At 35.8% G+C, this 21834-nt stretch overlaps 2 protein-coding genes across 10 annotated transcripts; one reads left to right on the forward strand and one right to left on the reverse strand.

Moving 5' to 3' along the window:
- Positions 1-7835: 7835 nt before the first annotated feature.
- LOC107774400 (polyadenylate-binding protein 2) lies at positions 7836-14057 on the forward strand. The gene is made up of 6 exons (XM_016593921.2): positions 7836-8017; positions 8114-8216; positions 9306-9376; positions 12561-12752; positions 13523-13650; positions 13735-14057. Exons 1-6 carry the CDS (start codon positions 7910-7912, stop codon positions 13781-13783), a joined length of 651 nt encoding a protein of 216 aa, XP_016449407.1. The 5' UTR covers positions 7836-7909; the 3' UTR covers positions 13784-14057.
- A 2146-nt stretch (positions 14058-16203) lies between these two features.
- On the reverse strand, positions 16204-20585 carry LOC107774360 (F-box protein FBW2-like). Of its 9 annotated transcripts, XM_016593861.2 has the most exons (5): positions 20368-20584; positions 19940-20044; positions 19005-19327; positions 18203-18861; positions 16204-16586 (listed from the first exon to the last, which is right to left on the reverse strand). In XM_016593861.2, exons 3-4 carry the CDS (start codon positions 19307-19309, stop codon positions 18204-18206), a joined length of 963 nt encoding a protein of 320 aa, XP_016449347.1. In that variant the 5' UTR covers positions 19310-19327; positions 19940-20044; positions 20368-20584; the 3' UTR covers positions 16204-16586; position 18203. The 9 variants fall into 9 exon arrangements, with proteins under 9 accessions (XP_016449347.1, XP_016449376.1, XP_016449352.1 ...); XM_016593890.2 differs by lacking the exon at positions 16204-16586 and having other exon boundaries at positions 17966-18861; positions 19005-19330; positions 20006-20044; positions 20368-20585; XM_016593866.2 differs by lacking the exon at positions 16204-16586 and having other exon boundaries at positions 17966-18861; positions 19005-19330; positions 20368-20585.
- Positions 20586-21834: the final 1249 nt, after the last annotated feature.

Consider the following 21834-nt stretch of genomic DNA (forward strand, 5'->3'; position numbering starts at 1 on the left):
ACTCCATCAAGCTGCTGAACGACGCAGGAAGGGGCAGCTCACCGTGGAAGTCTCGGACTATGAATCAGGGGCACGCACTAGACTGATAGCCAGATGTACCTGCCTCAGATCTTGTACAATTAAGTACAAAAGTGTAGTATGAGTACATAAACAATATGTAACCCGTGAGTATCCCGTCTAATCTCAAAGAAGTAGAGACGAGAGGTCGACTTGATACTTACTAAGGTCAAATAATATAATGAAGTATTATGCTAAGCATGGGAGTCACAAATAATCAACAGTTTGTAGAAAGAGGTAATAAGTCATGTCCTTAACAATTTTACAATCAGCCATTTACATTTCAAATATTTAGCAGATCAAGTCATGGATAAGATTTCACATAGATATCATGCGCACATTATGTCGAGGTCGACGACCATCCAACAGAAAATAAATTGTGCACTGCTAGAGGGTCGAATAGCGCGAACCATAGATGCATCTATTTCTACCGAGGCGATCGGCCCGATCCACAAATATCAATTAATATCAAGAAAACACACGAAGGCGCATTTATTTTCAAACAATTTCATACAAGTGTCCAACAAGCGTTTACATTCGTTTATATTCCTTTCCAAGTCGCTAACATATCCTAAGTGATCACATTTAGCAAGAAAATATAGAGGCATTCACAAATATAGCATGGTACGGGTCCTAGACTACCCGGACAATTAACATAATAGTACCTACGCACGGACTCTCATCACTTAGTGCATACGCAGCCCCCGCATTTAGTAGCAATTATTACACCTATGGGGATAATTCCCTCTTACAAGGTTAGAAATGAGACTCACCTCGCTCCAAGGTGCACTTCCAATACCAAGAACGAGCCTGAACTCTCAATTTGGAGCCGAACGATCCAAAACTAGTTAAATAAGGTAGGAACTCGTCAATATAAGCTCACAAGATCATATTCAAGCTATTTAAGCAATTTACCAACCCTTAACACAAGTTTCCTAAAATCCGACCCCGGGCCCACGTGCTCGGATTCCGAAATTTTTCGAAGGAAGTTGTCCTCTATAACCTAAGGATCAATAATATATGATTTCTAATTCATTTCATAACAAATTTCGTGGTTAAATCTAACTTTTGTCAAAACCCTAGGTTTTGCTCTAACCCCATGATTTTGCCTTAATCCTAGTGTTTAATCTACCTAAGACACAAGTATTAAACTAGGAATAGGTGGGAGAAATTTACCTCAAGATGCTAGGTGGAAGTCTTCTCTCAAAAACTTCCAAAAATCGCCAATGGAGGAGTGAAAAGTGGCAAAAATGACTTAGAACCTGTATTAAATGAAGCTTACTGATTCAGCGATTTCCGCATCTGCGGTCCCGCTTCTGCGAGAAATCGGACGCACTTTCAGAACCGGCCAAGCGGGCTGCGACCACTTCTGCGGTCTCGAAGCTACTTCTGCGGAGCCGCTTCTACTGTTTTGGTCTAGCCTTCCCTGGGCCACATTTACGATAGGTGGACCGCTTCTGCGGTCTCGCACCTGCGGTCGACCAACCGCAGGTGCGGTTATGACAGAAGCAGATGCTTCAACACTTCTCAAAAATTCCAACTTCACTCGAGCCTCGTCTGATTGACGCTCGGGGCTCCCAGGCCCCGCCTGAACATACCGACAAGTATGAAATCATGAAATGGACCTACTCGAACCTTCGGAATGCCCGAAACAACGCTAAATCTAAGAATCACCCCCTAAAACCAATTGAATCCAACTTATGAACTTCAAGTTCTTAATTTTCCTCTAACGAGCTGAAACGCCCTTAAACTACTCGGATTGACACCAAATTTTGCGGAAAAGTCTTAAATGTTATATTGGACCTGTACCGGGCTCCGGAATCAACATACGAGCCTGTTACCCGTGTGATCAATCATTATTTAGTTTCTTTAAATCCTTGGAATTTCAGTTTAACAATTTCTAATAAAAAATCATTACTCGGGCTAGGGACCTCGAAATTCGATTCCGGGCATACGCCCAAGTTCCATATTTTCCTACGGACCCTCCGGGACCGTCAAAATACGAATCCGGATTCGTTTGCTAAAAATATTGACCAAAGTCAAACTTAGCCTTTTAAGAAAATCTTAAGGAATCAAATGAGCATATTTCAACCCAAATCCTTTCAAATTTCCAAACCAACCATCCCCGCGGGTCGTAAATGAGTTAAAGCAAGTGCGAGAAGTTTTATTTAGGGGGATGGGGTTCTAAAAGGCAAAACGACTAGTCGGGTCATTACATTGGGTTTGGCCAATTTCGGGATTCTTGGTGTAAATTGGTTATTTTCGAGTGGGCTTTGTTCCCTTAGCATATTTTGATGGTATGAATCTGTTTTTGGATAGATTTGGAGCATTCGGAGGCTGAGTTAAGAGGCAAAGGCATCGCGGGCTAGGGTTTGGACCGGATTGAGGTAAGTAATAATTGTAAATGTTGTCCTGAGGGTATGAAACCCCAGATTTTACATCGTTGTGCTACTTTAAGGTGACGCACACGCTAGATGACAAGCGTGGGGTCGTGCACCATTGGGGATTGTGACTTAGTCCGTCCCGTATGACTGTTAAGTTGCGTATTTGATTGAAAACTGTTTGATATCATGGTGTTTTGAAAAAGTATTACCATGTTTTGGGTGGAATTCCACATTTGGGCCTTGGGCCAACTATTTTGGACCCTTAGGGGATTTTTACTACTATTCCTCACTGTTTTGACTTCATATTTGTACTCAGTCATGTTGTATTCTACTATCTTCATAACTCAGCCGTATTTACTACGCTTTTGATATTCTAAATGATATTTTGGGCTGAGCTTCATGTTTTACTGTTGCTCGAGTGGCTAGAGAGGATTCTGACTCATGAGGCTGAGGGCCTGTATTATGGGGCCTGTGTACTGGATTGTGATATATGAGAGGCCGAGGGCCTGATTTGTTATACCACGAGATGGCTTGTGATAGCGCTTGGGCTGTAGGAGCCCCTCTAGGAGTCTGAACACCCACAGTGAGCGCGGGTACCCAGTGTGAGATATGATATTGCCCGAGGGGCTGTTGTTGTTTCATGTTATTGCCCGAGAGGCTGATTACGAGTGATTGTGAGGTAGCCCGAGGGGCTTGTTCTGTTGATATTTTGCCCGATGGGCTGTTTATGATTTTATCACTTTTACTCACTGTTTTCATCACTCGTTTGGAACTATTGAAAGAGGTTTTAAAAAGATTTTACTGAACTGAGTTGTTTTTACGAGTATTTATTGCTTTACTGCATTATTCCAGACATATACTATTTTGTTGTAGCGTTATGACGTGTTTCACGTGTTTTCTTACTACCCAGCTTTCATTTAGTTTTATTACTTACTGAGTTGGCGTACTCACATTACTCCTTGCACCCTGTGTGCAGATCCAGGAGTCTCGGGTTGCGATAGCGAGTGTTGATTTGGCTTCCAGCAGGCCTTCGGAGTTGACTAGGTAGGTGCTTAGTGTTCGCAGCCCAGTGCTTCTCCTTCCTATCTTATTCAGCTTTATATTGGCATTGTTTTCGGACTATGTTGTATTTCCTTATTTATAGACGAATTGTAGTTGCTCATGACTGGTGACACCCCGATGTCGGGTTGTGTTATATATTTTTTCGCACTGTTTAAACTTCTATTATAGGATTTTAGCTAATTAATGGTTTTAAATGATTTATTATGAACTTATGGTTAGTTTTGGGGTTTGTGTCGGCTGGCCTAGTTTCATGTTAAGCGCCATCACGACCAGGTCAGTTTTAGGGTCATGATAAATATATTTTTATATTGTGTGTTTGTGCCTTAATTAGAGTATTCTTAAAAGCAACTTGATCATGCACACAACCGTACGAATTACAGGACTCGGGGAATGCCTAACACCTTCTCCCTGAGTCAATGAACCCCCTTACCTAGAGTTTCTGGTGCAGTCAGTTTTAGAGTCAAATGTGTTTTGAAAGAACAAATCATTTCTAAAAACGGTGACCTGACACACTGAAACCAAATGTCAGGTGGCGACTCTGAAAAATCTTCTGAACACAATTTTTTTTCACTTTCTAAATGAAAACCCTTTTGAGCTTTAAAAAACTACCTTTTTGTTATTTTAAAAGGGAAGTAAGGTGAAAAAAAAGGTGTGACAAGGGGAGGAGGAGAGCACAAGAAACATGGGGACTTGGGGGAAAGGGGGTGAGGAGAGTAGCATAAAAAATTATTTTCCTAAAAAATATTTTCTACTCTCTAACCAAACACTAGAAAATATTTTTCGAAAATTATTTTTCACTCACCAACCAAACAATGAAAAATAAATGGTAAAACCACTAATTTCCATGAAAACATTTTCTAGGAATACCAAACACATCCTAAAATGCAAGAGGAGAGTAGAATGTAGAGTATAGAGCTATTCAAAGATTATTTTATTAGTACAATAAAGGAAGCAGTAAAATAAATATTTATCCGCCCTCGAATATTAACATTAAATAAATAAATAATTTAGATTTTAACAGTAAGCAAAATCGTCAAAACTAAAAATGAACTACTCCAATCTAGCCCAATCCAACCCTTATGAGATGGAAAAACGAAAAATTACATAGTGTACCTAACTTATATATTGTATTTACTATTCGCGGCTATACTTTCAGAAAATCGATATTCGTAGTTATATTTGAATTATATAGAAAATTCACCTGTTTTTATGTATTTTGAGGGAGGAATTTTGTGAAAATCTTTGTATCTGTATTTCGCATTGATTTTACACCATGTATATATTTTTTTATAGGTATGGATGTATTTTCTTTTGCACCATGTATGTTTGACTGTATTTTGTGGTTATGTACCTATGTATATACACATCTATATTTCTGTATCGCGTTGGTTATATTCGTTATACGAACGGAAACAGTTGACATAAGTTGTATTCATTGCATGAACGAACACAGTGAATACAAATGCCTGGCAAGGAAAAATTTGCTAAATGATAAATATTGAAACAATAGTTGTAAATTGTAATTAAATATGAAATTATAGTGCTTTCTAAAATTTTCTCGTGGAAAAATCAACAGCCCAACCCACTCAATCCTTTAAATTGGGGGGATTTGCATCTATCCCGCTTTTTGGGTCACGTTTTAACTTGTGCCCGCTTTGTAAAAAAATTGCAAGCGTATCCACTTTTTCGCGTAACTTCAGCATACGGGGCTGAAGTAGCAAAGACAATCACACAAAACTTCAACATTCTAGTAGACGGGCCTGAAGTAGCAAATGCAATATGCTGAAGTTCTTTTGTCCTGGATAAGATGTTGAAGTTATTTAGTTCATTTGTAAAAACTTCAGCACTAAAATAGCTGAAGTTTTTTTGTCATGGATTCATTAGTTTTGTTATAAAACTTTTTCAAAAACTTCAGTAGAAGATGCTGAAGTTATTTAGTTTGTTTGTAAAAACTTCAGCACTAAATAAGCTGAAGTTTTTTTTGTCTTGGATAAGTTTTTTCAAAAACTTCAGCAGAAGATGCTGAAGTTATTTATTTCATTTGTAAAAACTTCAGCACTATATAAGCTGAAATTTTTTTGTTCTGGATTCATTAGTTTTGTCATAAAGCTTTTTTAAAAACTTCAGCAGATGTTGAAGTTATTTAGTTCATTTGTAAAAACTTCATCACTATATGAGCTGAAGTTTTTGAAAAGGTTTTCTAACATACTAGATAAATAATCATCTTATTCTTTCATAGTGTATTACTACTATAAAATAATCAGATTGCCAACAATATCTAAATCATAAAGTTTGGAAACAATAAACGTGAAAAGAACAGAATTACATGAACATATTTCACAAATTATTGTCTACTAACTTACGTAATTATTTATAATTTATTTTTAAATAATCTGATAAACATACTTATGGAAATTATCCCATGAACTGAAGTTTCATAACAGCACCAACAACATCAGAAGGAAGAAGAAGAAGAAGAAAACGAATGAGGAGAAGGAGGAGGAGAAAGGGGGCTGAAGTTGTTTAAAAAATGAGTACAAGTTAAAACTTTTTAAAAAAATGGATATAGGTTAAATGGAGGCGACCAAATAGGGCGTCCCGTGCAATTTTTACTTCAAATTGTAAGTGTTACACTAAGCGGGCTGCAGGCTGGCCCGTGGGCTAATCCAATTATTTCTTAAATAAAAATCTATGAAAAAGTTAAATCTTAGGGGCATCTGCATCTATACCCGCTTTTTGGGTTTTGTTTTAACTTGTGCCCGCTTTGCAAAAAAAATTACAAGCGTACCCACTTTTTTGAGTAACTTCAGCATACGGGGATGAAGTAGCAAAGACAATCACGCAAAACTTCAGCATTCTAGTAGACGAGACTGAAGTAGCAAGTGTGCTGAACCAAGTGTGCTAAAGTTTTTGTTTGTAATTGCTGAAGTTTTTGTTTTTGTAGAGCTGAAGTTTTTATTTTGTAACTGGCGAACTTCAGCTCTAGAGCTGAAGTTTTTGTTTTGTAACTGACGAACTTCAGCTCTAGAGCTGAAGTTTTTGTTTGTAACTGGCGAACTTCAGCTCTAGAGCTAAAGTTTTTGTTTGTAACTGGCGAACTTCAGCTCTAGAGTCTTCTTCCCTTCATAATGATACTGTCACGAAAACATGAAAATAACTGCTTTATTGTCACATAAAGCATTCAATAGCAAGGATACCTCATCTTATAACTCTCTTATCGGACCAATTATTTAGATGATTAGTTCAACAACTAAACCATCCAAATGAAATGTTAATCGATATTTGATAAAACAAGGAACTTTTTAATAATTTACATAAACCAATATGCTGCTGCTAATGCCATGCATTATCAAATAGGATCTGTAGCTTTGTCATTTAACAGATCATCTATTGCCACCATTCAATCAAGCAAGGACCTTTAGTCACGGACTTCAGAAAGAGGTTAAGGGCGGATATAACTTTGAGGAGGAGAAAGAGGGATGTAGTTGTTTAAAAAGTGGGTACAAGTTAAAAGTTTAAAAAAAAATGGGTATAGGTTAAATGAGGGCGACCAAATAGGGCGCCCCGTGCAATTTTTACAATTTTTACCTCCTATAGCAAAGGTTAACACCTTATTTATTTTAAACACGGTTTATCAACTTTTCACTTATTAAAGGATAAACAATGTGTAAAAACTTATATTCTTTATTAGTAATTTCATTCAAGGAATTGTAGTTATTCACATTTCTCCCTAAATTTTGATTAGATTGATCGGATCATAATTATATGAGTTAAATTCCACCCTAGTTTATGTCCAAACATAATTTCAATGTCTTAATTTTTTTTAAATTTTATAATACATTACTTCAACTTCAACTCATATATTGCTGAATTCCCTACTTGATTTTCTTCTCATAAAACCTTTAAACAACACATTGTTGCCGCTTTCTGTTTTATACTATTTATAAATATAAATATGAGTAACTGTCACAATAAATAAAAAAGTAATTGTCACATTAACCTAGCTTTGGATATATATATATATATATATAGTTGAAATTTGAAAAAAAATAATTTTTAAATTTTGTTAAAAAATTATTTTTGGAAGTTGAATTTATATTTGAATATGTATTTTATTTGAAAAGATTTGAATTTTGTGAGTGAAAGAAAAAAAATTATCTATTAGAACCTAAAAATTTTTGTTCAAAAAAATTAATTAAATTCCATAAATAAATAATGTGAATATATTTTTAATATAAAAGAAATCTATGTCCAAACGGATCGTATCAGAATTCATAGATTCGGTTCAGGACTGGGGCAGACAAGTATAAAAACGGCATCGTTCCATACAATACTTTTTCGGGTATAGTAGCAGCACACTCCTATTAGGGAAGGAAAAGAGAGAAAAGGAAGTGGCGGCGAGAGAGATGGAGGAAGAAGAGCACGAAGTGTACGGAGGAGAAATCCCGATGGAAGCTGAAATGGAAGCTGACATGGAGCATCACGGCGGTGCCGCCGATGATGATGCCGTTAAGGTTGGTACCACCTTATCTTTTTCTTTTTCTTGCTGTGTTTTGTTTATAAAAAAAAACCTAATTAGCATTGGATCTGAATTCTTTTGAAATTTGAAGGAATTGGATGAGATGAAGAAACGATTAAAGGAGATGGAAGATGAAGCTGTTGCTCTCCGTGAGATGCAAGCCAAAGTTGAAAAAGAAATGGGTTCTGTTCAAGGTCTCTCTTTTTATCCTTGATTTATGTTTGATCTTTTGCTTTTAGTGGATGTATGTTTAGATGTTCCGACAATTTCCGTAATATTTTTTAATCTTTGGACCAATCAGAAGAAAATTGTGATGTTTGGATTATTGGATCTAAATAAGGATGCTTTTTCTGTGTTAAACCCCTGAAAAGAATTCCTGCTGCTTGCCCTATTTGAGACTACTAAAAGGATACTTCTTTTCACATAGAGTTTGCTATAGTAACTGATTAAAATATTACCGAGACATTGATGGATTTCAGCTTATGGTTGGAAATAAAAGCTCCAATTTTTACTACAGCGAGCTGTAAAATTTTCAGCTCCTCTTATTTGACCTAATTAAATTACTTATTCTGCTCTATGAACACGGACAAAGAGAAATTTTTGTTTTTATCTCCTTTCTGCAGTAGCGTAGTGGAATCATACGAGGCCCAAATTGAGTGGAGTTGATATGGAGGATTCATATAGCCAAAGCCAGTCCTAAGTAGTTTGGGGTGGAAGCCTAATTGTTGTTTTACTGTCTGGAGTAACAAACAAAGATTATTATTGATTATGAAAGAACGAAAGCATGAAGATTGAAGAAAGCATGAATCCTGGGAAGTGTGACTTTTAATAGGACCAAAACAGTAATACCCGTAATGGGTTACTTCTCATTTGAGTTTTTCCCGTAAATTCCTCCTTTTGCTTCTTATCTGTTATCTCTAGTTCTTGATTGTGCATTGACTATCTTTTTCAACGCAGCTGATCAAATATCCACTAATTTAACCAATTTTCAATTTAAAAAAGAGTAAAGTATCAAAGTGAGGTCTCTTAGCCTAAAATATGAGTAATGACGTAGTTTAACGAATGAAAATCAATTGCAGGAAATGCCAGTGTGACCAAAAGCATTTCTATGAATTGCAATGTAATTAGTCGGCTATCACAAAGATTAAACTTGAAATTTTCAGTGACTTAGAAACTGGAATTCAATTTTCTCTTTGTTTCATGATTGTTATTGCATTGTTTGTTTATTTTCTCAATTTCTCTTTTACATGGACTAATCATTTGTCGAACCATTTGTTATGCAGATCCTGCTAGTGCAGCTGCTTCTCAGGCAAGCCGTGAGGAAGTGGATTCAAGATCAATATTTGTTGGCAATGTAAGAACCTGACATCTGTAATTTCTAATTGCTGATTGCATTCTTGGAGAAGCTTTACTTGATCCAAGGATGTTTTCAGATAAAAACTTGTTGTGTGTGTGGTTAAGCCATTTGTTTGATTTTCCAGTGGAGCTAATTTTGTTGCTTATATTTGATAATCTTAAACTTAGTATATGTGAGCTTGCCCATATTACCGATTCCAAGCCCCATGACGGATGGTTGTGGACTTGTGGTAGGTTGGTAGCCAGATTGCAATGAGTTAATTTGTGAATCCTCACAATATTGGATACGTTGTGACATACTTATTTTTGGACATGTGTTTAACCGTTTGAATGATGGAAAAAAGCATGCCCAAATCAAGAGAAACTTATAGAGATTCATGTAGTAGACACCACCTGTTTGTATTGAGACATAGTAATGTTGTTGTACATTTGATAGTGCCGCTGTTTAATATAAGTATGTATATGCATGCAAAATGAGTTTGTTGATGCAGTGTACGTTTCAGTTTGGTCAGCAAGTGCATATTTGTATTGCATACGCCTGTGTTACGACTCTAGTGTCTCTTTGGCATACATGTATCAGCATTTTGTTGGATCTGGTCTAATTGCTTCTGGATACTTTTCCTTTTTCCGAAAAGAAGTACTAGTATATACCAACGAAGGTGATTGTCATTTTGGAGTGCAACATAAAGTCTTGACAATATCACAAACTTCCTTCTCCAATTTAAAATAAAAACAACACTGCTTTTTATCATCCTATGACATATTTCAACTAGCTGCTCTCTTTTGTTTGAAACTATCAATCAGACACATCTCCATGTGACTCTAGTACAATGATCTAGTCATGAATTTTCTCTTAGGTTTGGATCTAGACTAACCGAGTGTCTATTATGGGTTGGAGGAAGTACTATAAAGTTGTATATTTGTTTCAGAATTGAACATTTGTCGGGGGCACCGGCTTTATGATGAACAATTGAGTATTGTAATGTATAAGCTCAAATAATATGAGGCAACTCTTAAGGTTAAATTTCCTTTGTGAGATAACCTTCTTGGGATCATCATATTTTTTTGACCCCATGAGTGCTTTTCAGTTACTATTTGGAAGAATAAAGGATGATTTTGATTCATTTTACAATCTGTCACCAAGGGTTTTGTGGACTTGTGTTTAGTCTGTTTTAGTTTGGGAATTCTGAACTGGTATCCGGTGGTAAAATTATATACTTGAAATCCTGAGTAGGGGGCTAGCTTTTGTACAAAGTATGTTCTAGTTCCATTGTAGCCAAGGACAATTTCTGTTCCTTTCTAAAGCTGTTAGTACTTCTTGAGGCACCGCAGGTATAATTTTCTGTCACGTCGGGATATGAAAGAAGTAATGTATATTATTTCCTGTAAGCATTGGAAGCATATTTTTGTTCCTAATTCATGTGTCTCGGCTCTAAAGAATTGCAGCGTCTTGGCCTATCTCATTATGGATGTGTGGTGTTAGAACATGAACAGTTAAATGTTTCTGCAGTGTGATCTTGTTTGCGGTGTTAGTTATAATGGTTCAACATCTTCGCTTCTTTTTGTTACATATGGTGTTTAGCAAATATTTTTGAAATGATAGAACTTGATCTTAACCTGAATTTTGCATCATTTTCTTTGTTTCTTCTCTTGCAATGTCTTAACTTCTTGGTCATTGTCTCTTTACTTCTTGTAGTTATTAGGAATGTTTCTTCTTCTTGATGATCTCTTCATTTTGGTTTGACTTCGATGCATCTTGAGAGTCATGCTTTGACTTTCTGTCACTATAATCGCAGGTGCATTTTCTGCATAGCGCTGGCACCATATTATTTGATGGTGGAAGAGAGTTCTGATTTTGAATACTTCTTTTAAGAGGCACTTTACCTGTATGTTGACTTGTAAAAAGTTTGGAAATTGAAAGGAAGCAAAAAAGAAGAGAGAAAAAAAAGAGAAAAATAAAGCTTAAAAGAAGATAAAAAAAGCATGAGAAAAAAAAATATTGTGAAGCCCCACTGGAAAAAAAGATGAAATTGAAAATACAATTTTGGAGGTGAGAGGCAAAGAAAAAGAATGAGAAAATGGAAAAGAATATTTGGGGGGCGTGAGATCGACACCGCAAAAGTCATTTCTTTGTTAAAGTATTTTCACTTTAGGTTCAAGTTTCTACCTTCTTGCAAGAAGAAACGTACACCTGCCTATATAAAGCGGACAGCCATTATTACTGTCATGCAAATTCTAGTTGCCGAGTCTGGTTGCTGCAGGCAGCTGGTGGACATGGGTATTCAGATATGACTAGCTATTTAAGCCTGATGCGGTGAGGTGTCATTACTCTTTGCCTTTGACCTTATCTCATATTTCTTCTATGGCGACCCAAATTATTATACTGAACCATATGATCTGCTCTATCCTGTGCTTGTATGGTGATGTGGCAGTCAGTTGCCATTGTACCTACAATATGTCTCGTTGGGATGAAAGAATGAGGGATGAGATGTATGTCTTGTTTGGTTAAGATTAAAAGAAGATGGTCAAACATTTTAACCCCTTCCAAAGTTGCACGGAAGAGAAATAAATATCTCTGGACTTGTAATTGATTGATGAAAGTGTTTCTTGAAACCACCTAGCTAGTTAAATCCTTTTAGGGCATTGAAGTTATTTATAGTGGGGACAGTTGATTTTACAGCAACAGAAGTTGAAATTTTCTCTTTTGGTATCAAGCATAAGTAAAGCCAGCAAAAATAATGGTACTGTGCTGGGATGATCTTTCGATTGGCGTTTGGGAGGTGTTGGGTGCAAAATAGTTTCTCTTCGTTTATATGCTGTGATACCAGGATGTGTTATACTATAATATTTGAAAGTTTATCAAATTGTGTTTGGACATGTATTTCACTTGGAAAAAGTTTGAAATTTTGTATGAGCCATTATTTTAATCTTGGAAAAAAAAGAAAAACCATTATCTTAATTGAAATACTCAACCAGTTTTTCAACTTCAAATTCTCCATTCAAGTTGTAGTTGCAATAATTCATAAAAGTAGAAAATAAATTTTTCATTATTTGCAAATAACATGTAAATCCAAATGCTTAGAAGTGCAAATAAGAAATTTAGCTCTCTGTGAAGTGTCAAATTCCCTATTTCATTGTCACTTTCAGTTACCAGCTCGTGTTTAATGAATTTCATGTGACAGGTTGATTATGCATGTACCCCGGAGGAAGTTCAGCAGCATTTCCAGGCATGTGGCACTGTGAATCGAGTTACTATTCTAACTGATAAGTTTGGTCAACCTAAAGGTTTTGCATATGTTGAATTCGTTGAACAAGAAGCTATTCAGGAGGCACTTCAGCTGAATGAGTCCGAACTGCATGGACGCCAGTTGAAGGTAAAAATCTTTTTCCCATCTTTTATTTGAATAAAACTATTGTTCTCCATCAACCAGCCACATTTCTGGTAGGAGAAAAGATATAGAAACAGGAAAAGCTCGCTGCAAAATAGGATGTGGGATATATTGAATGGGCTGTGACAATTCAGAAGTATCAAGCTTATTATGGTGTTGCATCTTTTATATAACAACCACAACAAAAAACCCAGTGTAATCCCACAAGTGGGATCTGGCGAGGGTAGTGTGTACGCAGACCTTTTGAAGGTAGAGTGGTTGTTTCCGATAGACCCTCGGCTCGAAAAAAAAAGCATGGAAAGGAAAAGAAGCAGCACAACAGGAAGATAGTGCGATAGCTGAAGCAAAAGAAACAATAGATAGTACGACTACCTTATATAGATAGAAAATCTATCATCTTATTGTTCTGTCTTGCTGATCTTTTCACTTGTCAGACTTTAACATATAAAATGATATATGGTTCACCGAGCAGCATATATGGGGATTGTAGTGTTGCATACATGGATTGAGAATATGATTGTGGAAGGGATAGCTTAAATGGAGGATATGATTGTTGTTCAATCAGACAACCAAACACCTGAGTCCCTTTTATAAAAAAATTTAGTTCTGTATTTGCAACCAAATTATAACTTTTACGGAGGTGAACATGCCTTTCTTATTTTACAACCAAAAATCAGATAATCAATCAGCTCGTACAGTTTAATATTTAAAAATCCAACACTTCACATCCGCTTGTGATTCTCCCTCTATTGCAGGTTATGCCCAAGAGAACTAATGTTCCAGGGATGAAGCAGTTTCGTGGTAGGCGCTTCAATCCTTATATGGCTTACGGATTCAGAAGGCCTTATACACCTCCTTATTTCTACTCCCCTTATGGATTCGGGTGAGTGTTTGATTCAGTTGATTATCTCAGGCTTTGACAGTTCCAAGTGGATGAATCACATGTATATTGTTTTGTATGCTACAGGAAAGTTCCAAGGTTCAGGAGGGCTACGCGGTTCATGCCTTACTATTAAAAGATGTGAATCATAAAAGATCATGATGCTGTCAATTGGGACGCATCTTTTTCCGTTTCTCCATGTGTCAGCTGGGTTTTTATGTTGAGACATTATAGTAGTTGACTAGCATAAGTTTATGTAGCCTTCCTGCATTTGATCTTTAGGAAAATCTCTTATGTATTGGTATTCTTGAAGTATTTACCTATTTGAAACACAGTATACTTGAACCATTTCTGTGGAGTATTGGGGAGTTAGCAACTATCTTGATAGAATGAAGTTCAGCTTTCTTGCTTCTCGGAATTACACCTGGGACTGTGTTGAGTAGGCCATAATATAGATTGCACTCTTGGCCTACGAAAATAGGCACCCAGCTTGTGTGCAAGATTAAGGCTAGTTTTGGTGCTTATTTTAGGATAAAAAAATACTTGTTCTTGGAAATGCAATGAAAGAATAACATCCAGAGAGTGCAATGGATAAGTAATACAACCCCTGCAATATGCATATGAAGGGATCGTTTGAAAGGGCAGTTTTGTCTTTATACATGCTTATTCATGTAATAAAAATTGGGGGCATTTGCATCTATACCCGTTTTTTGTGTTACGTTTTAACTTGTGTGTCCGTTTTGCAAAAAAAATTGCAAGCGTACCCGTTTTTTCGCATAACTTCAGCATACGGGGCTGAAGTAGCAAAGACAATCACACAACTTCAGCATTCTAGTAGCTGGGCCTGAAGTTCAGCTCTAGAGCTGAAGTTTTTGTTTTGTAACTGGCGAAATTTTTGTTTTGTAACTGGCGAAGTTTTTGTTTGTAACTGGCGAACTTCAGCTCTAGAGCTGAAATTTTTATTTTTGTAACTGGCGAACTCCAGCTCTAGAGCTGAAATTTTTGTTTTTGTAAATTTTTGTTTTGTATCTTGGGACAATCCTGAACATCCCAATCCTTTAATTTGATTAAAAAAAAATAAGCTACTTAATTTGACTCACCAGTAGCAGCGACAAGGAGAAGACAGAAGAGAAGGGCAACGAAGGCTGTGTATTTAGCCATATCTAGCTTGTTTTCCTTTTGGATTTCTTGGTGAGGAAACTGGCAACAACAATGGTGATATTTATAGCATGGTATATGCTCAACATTGTCAACTTAATTCATTTTTTGACTAATTCAAGCATTCACATCATTATTATGTACATGAGAAAGTAAAAAGAATAAGTCTAGGTGATTCTTTTGATTCCCTATAAGATTATGAATTGGAAGAAGAAGAAGAAGAAAAGAAGAAGAAGAAGAAGAAGAAGAAGAAGAAGGAGGAGGAGGAGGAAGAGGAGGAGGAGGAGGAGGAGGAGAAGGAGCAACAGAAGGAGGAGTAGAAGGAGGAGGAGAAAAGGGGCTGAAGTTATTTAAAAAGTGGGCACAAGTTTAAGATTTTTTTAAAAATTGGTATAGGTTAAATGAAGGCGATCAAATAGGGCGCCTCGTGCAATTTTTACTAAAAATTATGGTATTGCTATGTATAAGAGTAATATTAGTTATACATAGATTGAAAATACTACCAACAAGGGATTAATAATACCAAAGCTAATACATGTATTATTTTTCCTAATGCATCCTACCAAATATCAGTGTGAAAAGAACTAAGGAAATCAAATATCTCATCCACGTGTACATTTTCATTTTTAGACCAAAAGGCTAAGCTAAATTGTACTATAATTTTTATTTTTTATTTTATTTTTGCCTTGAAAGGATATTTGATTTCTCTCCCTCTACACAGTCAAAGATGATGAACTCTGCTGGAAAACTTAGCAGATGTTTCTTAATGAAAACAACGTATTCGTTATCAGTATCCACTCAAGACAACCAAACCACTTCTGTTAATGAGAACCTAAAGGGGTATGAAAAAGAGTGACACCTCAAAAAGTACTTAATTTTTTTTTTAGGCGAGCGCCTAGGGCTAGTTTTCATTAATAAAAGAAAAGAAAAATACAACAATTCGGAATATGAAAATAATTCGCAAACAAATTCGCCTAGGGCTCTTCCAAACAAATTTTCCGCAATATGGAAATAATTCGGAAAATCATATCTTTACGTTTGGATGGTTGTTATCTGTTGCCTTGTATCGTATTATTACTTTAAATACAATATTTATTTTGATTGTTATTTAAATTTTATTGTATCATTAGTATCGTATAGTTAAATACTTAAATCCGTCATCACGTAATGACCAAAAGTGCCACTTTATGGAACGACCGATTTGGTGTGATCGTGTCGTACCTTATTTTTTCCTCTCATCTTGCGCTTCTATATTATAGTAATAGTATACATCAAAACAAAACGATACAATACAATACTATACTATACTATACTATACTATACTACATGATACATTATGAACGACACATAACAACCATCCAAACAAGCTGTTAGAGACTAACTCAAGCAAAATAATCCTCACATCAAATGGACCATAATCTTAACCAAAAGAATATTTACTATAAATTGGATACACCATAACACTGTTGTATCAACAATAAAATCTGAAATCGTTACCTAAGCTGGAACACACTATTTCTCTCTTACTTATGGCTACTTGCGACTTAACAACAAATCATATCACCTAACACATAAGTAATAGACCTAGTGAACACAACATACTTGTTGGATGAACAATTACAAAGTACATTCCTTAATAGACAAAATATGTTGATCCCCTCGAGAATACAAATGGCTCATCAAGAAGGAATTCCAAATGTAAAGGAAATGATCATAAGACTTTGCAACGTACTCCAATCATCTTTAAAACCTTTGTTGAACTAGAAGCACTGTGATAAGAACTGGAAACAACAGCAGAAAATTAACTCATGCCTCTAGATATTAATATAGGTTTATAACAGTCATTGACATGATACAAAGTACAATGAGCATTACTCACGTTCTTTTTAATAACGGAGGTGTTCGGACCAGCTTGCATGCAACTCGACTAATCCATTCACTCAGAGGCGGATCCAGGATTTAAATCATATGGGTTCAACTTTTAAGGTTTTTAGCATTGAACCCATTATATTTTTAAAGTTATGGGTTCATATTCACTATTTTTGCAATTCTAATGAATTTTTTAATATAAATTTATACTCCGCGTCGAAAGTTATGAGTTCAGTTGAACCCGTTGGTTGTTCACTACATCCGCCTCTGCAATTCACTAGCACAGATAGCGGATAACTTTGCATCACTCATATGTTAACAAGGACTACAGTTTCTGATTAGTTCAGCTATCACTGCTGGAAACCCAGCGGTTGCTCGGCTGCGTACTACCTGTCATCTCACACTCCCAAAGTAAATTTTTCTTTCTTCTTCTGTATCTCTTCTCAGATCGCTCATGATGGGACCCCTTGTCTCCTTGTCTACATCGTCGAAGAGATGGTCTTAGGACCCCATCTCCCACAGTAAACATAACAATTTGATTATTCCTATTAGATATGGGTTTAAACTGACTACGACCAAAGTCGTGGCTACTTCAACCAAAAAAAGGGCAACCCCTATTCAAACCAAAAGAAGTACCTCACCTCACTTACGAAGAAGTTGTTAGAGCTGGGCTCTGAACCATGAGAGTTTGCTTTTTATCTTTCTTAGAGCGATGTAATCAATTAGGGAATCAGACCACTCCTGGTGTTTTAACTAGTCAAACAAGCAGGGTCGACAATACTTCCAAACACCTTTCCTAAGGTGTCTCTTTGAGGATCCAAGAAAATCACATAGACCTTGTTAGATTCTAGCTTTCACTTCACTCTTCTAATTGTTCTTCTTGGCTTCTCAACCTTTTTCGTCATAGTCAGTGAAACTAGACGAAAATCTAACTCCTACTCCAATCTCTCTTCATCACCTTAGCTAGATTTTAAGTTTTTTTTTTCTTTATAGTGTGCAGTTTGGAAGGGATGCTTCTATTTTCCTTAATAGTCTTCTTTATTTAGATAATTGCCAAAGAAATGAGTATATGGAGTAGCAAAGTGTAGCTGATACTTCCACAAAATAGAATAGAAACCATATCCCCTTTATCTCTTTTTCTATAGTTGTGGCCATCAGTGATAAGCAGGTCGCTATAAATAGACGACAACTGGACATTTGATATAGAAAATCATAATACAGCTCGAGGTTATGGCGAGTTGACAAGAGACAAATAGTAAATTATCAAGAGTTACCTTGAGTACCTTGTCAATCCAAGAAAGAACTACGCGATTGAATTGATTAAGTTGAGAGGATGGAAATCTTTGTTATATGAATAGGAAATTACATACAATCGAAAAGTAACAAACAGACACATAATTCACATATACATTGTAGAAAGCAAGCGAACTTTCATACGTAGAGTAGTACAAGTAGAGGTATTTAGCAGAGAAGAGAGTAGTATTATAGAACTTCTGGAAATTGAACAAGTAGAATTTGATCAGCAAACCTCAAGGAGATTGCGGCCAATCGTATCCAGAGTCCACAGCATTTAAGTCATCATAAAACCACATTTCGACATCCTCAATACTTTGGTCATCTTCCTCCCAATACACATCAGACATCTCATCGAAGTCGTCATCGTCCATGTCACCAGCCACAAAATCCCATGGTACATAGCCAGAAGAACTTGAATAATCAGAACAATTGTCCCAACCGTTCCTATCATAGCAATCTACGACAAGCGGACCGACCACCTTTAGCTGATGGAATTTCTTTACAAAATTTTCATCAAGGTTCACATTCCAACAACCTCTTACATCCAGTAGCTCAAGATGTCCACAGTTTTTAAGGACCTCGGTTATGCTTGTTGTACCAACCAGCATATAAGCAATCTCGAGCTGCTTGAGCTTCGGCATCGTACGGGCTATTGCAAGTGCTTCATCGTCTTGCGAAAGCTTGTCAATAACCTCAAGGGGATGCATTGTTCTACGCAAACCAGTGAGACATCTACAGTGCTTCCCTATGGCTCCAAGCGCTCTTGCTCCTATTTTTATGCAGTAGCTTACATCCAAAAATGTAATGTTCGAGAACATTCCGGCAACCTGTTCCACAGCGGAATCACCTATATCACTTTTTGGCAACCGCAACATCTGCAAAGATTTGGCACTAGCAAGCAAAACAGAAAACATTCACATTCAGTCAAAGTAACTCAATTTGACTTTAAATATAACATCTTAAAATATGTGATGTGTAGACTATTGCAGTGGCTGAGAGATGTAAATAGCGTCAAGAGGTGAAAAAGTACTAACTTGTTAGCAATGAATGTGAAGCTTGGTTCCCTGGAGAGACCAGAAACACAAAGCTTACGGAGAGAACCACAGCTTCTCGTAATAAGCAATTGAAGCATCCGATCAAGGTTATCAGGGCAGCAATTTTTGCTCCATTCCTCAATGTCGATCTCTTGCCAACAATAAGGACCTATTGCCGCTTTTCTCCACGACTTGCAAACTCTTGGAACTATAGTTAATACGTCTTGAAGTGAAAGGTTCCTAAATATCATCCCAAGTGCATCAGGAATTAATTCATCCCACCGCCGAAACTCCTGATTCTCCATCTTAACTCATTTGTTTTTCTGCTAAAGTAATGAGATATATTTAGGATAAAGAATGTTTAATCACATTTCACCTATTTATTTTGAACTGTCACGATTGAAAGATTCCTTTGCCATCACAAAAATTATTATACAAAATGAACAAGATGCAAAAGAAGTGAAAACATCAGCAATTGACTAGTGAATAAGTGCAATCACAAACCTAAAATCAACTCAATCGAGGCAAAAACAACAACTACTACGCCTCAATTACAAACAAGTTGGAGTCAGCTATATGAATCCTTACTGACCATGTTATTCTATTTAAATCATCTCATGCCAGTATTATGCAAATAAAGAAAGGAAATCTAAAACTGAAAGGGAGAAAAGACTATCTAAGAGAAAAACAAGATTTCTCAAAAGACATCAAATGGTGATGACAAACAGCAGAAAGACACAATCTTTACACAGCCATGTTTGTTAACAATGGCAATAATAAAGAGAAAGGAAATCTAAAACTGAAAAACAAGATTTCTCAAAATGAAATCAAATTGGCAATGTCAAACAGCAGAAAGACACAATCTTTATACGAACATATTTATTAACTACCAATAAAAATGCTAAGAAAAGGGAAAATGAAGATAAAGGACCAACCTTTATTTATTCATATTGTACAGCAAAATACTAAAGAAATGAGATTCAATTGGCTCCAGAAATTACCATTTCCCAGTTGAGTAAATGCTGAAATCAACCAACACTCTGTTGACAAAAATGCTTAAATCAAGAAACAATCATCTTAAAAACTCAAGAAAAGCAATGACATTCTTGAAATTTCTGTATCAAAAAATATTGAAAATTTTCACCATTAAATATGAAGATACTCATATAATGCAAGTAAATAGAGGTATCTCTACAACCCCAAAAGCAAGAAACCACAATAATTGTATTACTCAAAGCTGATGAACAGAGGCTGAAGTCAGATGAACATGACTTTGTAGTTTAATGCAAAACTCAAAGAATGTAAAATGAAGAAAAGGGTGTCAGTAGAAGAGAAAAAAATACTCAAAAGAGCATAAAATTACCAAGATTTTTGTACACTTGGATCTGTGAAACACCGGTTTATCCGCCTAAAATGAAGGGTAAGAAGAATGTGAGTTTCAGTTAAAAGGGGGTGTTGTGTTGGTAGAAGAGAAACAAGAAGAGAGACAAAAGTAACAAGATTTGATAACAGGAAAAAAAAAATACTAACATGTGAAAGTGAAAAGTTCAAGAAATATCTCAGAAAGCAATGTGTGTAATTGTAAAAAGTAAAATGTATTGGGAATTTGGAATTGTATGTTTCTGAACTGGGGTATGGGGTTAGTACTTAGTACTACTACTGCTGATGTGTTGCTCCTTTTTGAGATTCACTTTAATACATACACAATATGTAAAAAGATTGTGATTTCGAGTTACCCGAGAGCAAGGAGGGGAGCTTTTGGAGGGAAGGATACCAAGAGTCTATTGAAAATAATTTCTGTACTCTAAGGTAGGGGTAAGGTCTGCGTACACACTACCCTCCCCAGACCTCACTTGTAAGATTATATTGGGTTGTTGTTGTTGTTGTTGTAATGTGTAAAAAGGTTATGTCAAATGTAACTACATATGATGGCTGTGCATAATTTGGTAAATACCGAATTAACGTACCGAAACCGAAAATTTTGGTATTCGATATTCGATATTTTGGTATTTGGTATGGTATTTGGTTTAAGTTTTAAAAAAGAATTGGTATTAGGTATGATATTTGGTATTTTGAAATGAAATACCGTACCAAAATATATATTATATTACACAATACACATTTTATTAATTATAACATAAATATAAGAAATCTAAAATCTTAGTTTCCTTTATTCTCTAAATTCATCAATTAACTCTCTAATTGTTTTCTCTCTCTAGATTGGTATTTGTTGGTAATGGATAAAAATTTTGTCAACAAACGCTTTTAGTTTTGTACTTTTGAGTACTTTAATTAAGAATATTACCCTGTATGACTCTATGTACTAGTTAGTATTCACACCGAATAAACCGAAGTTACCGAACCGAATAAACCAAAACCGAAAGGAGAAAAACCAAACCATACCGGATTTAATTAGGTACGGTATTGGTATAGCATTTTACAAAACCGAATACCGAAAATATCGAACCAAAATATCTAAATACCATACCGTACCGACTGACGAACCCCTACATATGATGGATAAGATTTCACTATCTTTAATCACAATATTTGAATTTGAGCATTGCCAATGAAAAAACTACTTGATAGAAAGCGTAACTTTCTTTAATTGGGCTTGCGTGGTATGATTCCAAATTAATTGGCGTGTCAATATGAAGGAAAAAAAATTAAAAATAGTAAGATTTACAACTGGTAATTAAAAAATAGTCATAGTTTCAAAAGTAATCGAAATTTAGCCATTTTTTCATGTAAAGATAAAATCTGAACAAAAATACTATTAAAAATCTGAAAATATTCCGGCATAATATGCTAGAGTTCGAATTTTTAATGT

This window comes from Nicotiana tabacum, chromosome 11, assembly GCF_000715075.1.
Source record: "Nicotiana tabacum cultivar K326 chromosome 11, ASM71507v2, whole genome shotgun sequence".
Classification (NCBI taxonomy): Eukaryota; Viridiplantae; Streptophyta; class Magnoliopsida; order Solanales; family Solanaceae; genus Nicotiana; species Nicotiana tabacum.

Excerpts from the sequence above, each read along its gene's own strand:
- LOC107774360 (XM_016593861.2), bottom strand. The coding sequence starts at position 19,309 with ATGGAGAATCAGGAGTTTCGGCGGTGGGATGAATTAATTCCTGATGCA. Across the intron at positions 18,862-19,004 it reads TTCACATTCATTGCTAACAA|TGCCAAATCTTTGCAGATGT; the intron begins GTTAGTACTTTT and ends TTTGCTTGCTAG.
- LOC107774400 (XM_016593921.2), top strand. The coding sequence starts at position 7,910 with ATGGAGGAAGAAGAGCACGAAGTGTACGGAGGAGAAATCCCGATGGAA. Across the intron at positions 9,377-12,560 it reads GATCAATATTTGTTGGCAAT|GTTGATTATGCATGTACCCC; the intron begins GTAAGAACCTGA and ends TTCATGTGACAG. Across the intron at positions 12,753-13,522 it reads TGCATGGACGCCAGTTGAAG|GTTATGCCCAAGAGAACTAA; the intron begins GTAAAAATCTTT and ends CCTCTATTGCAG.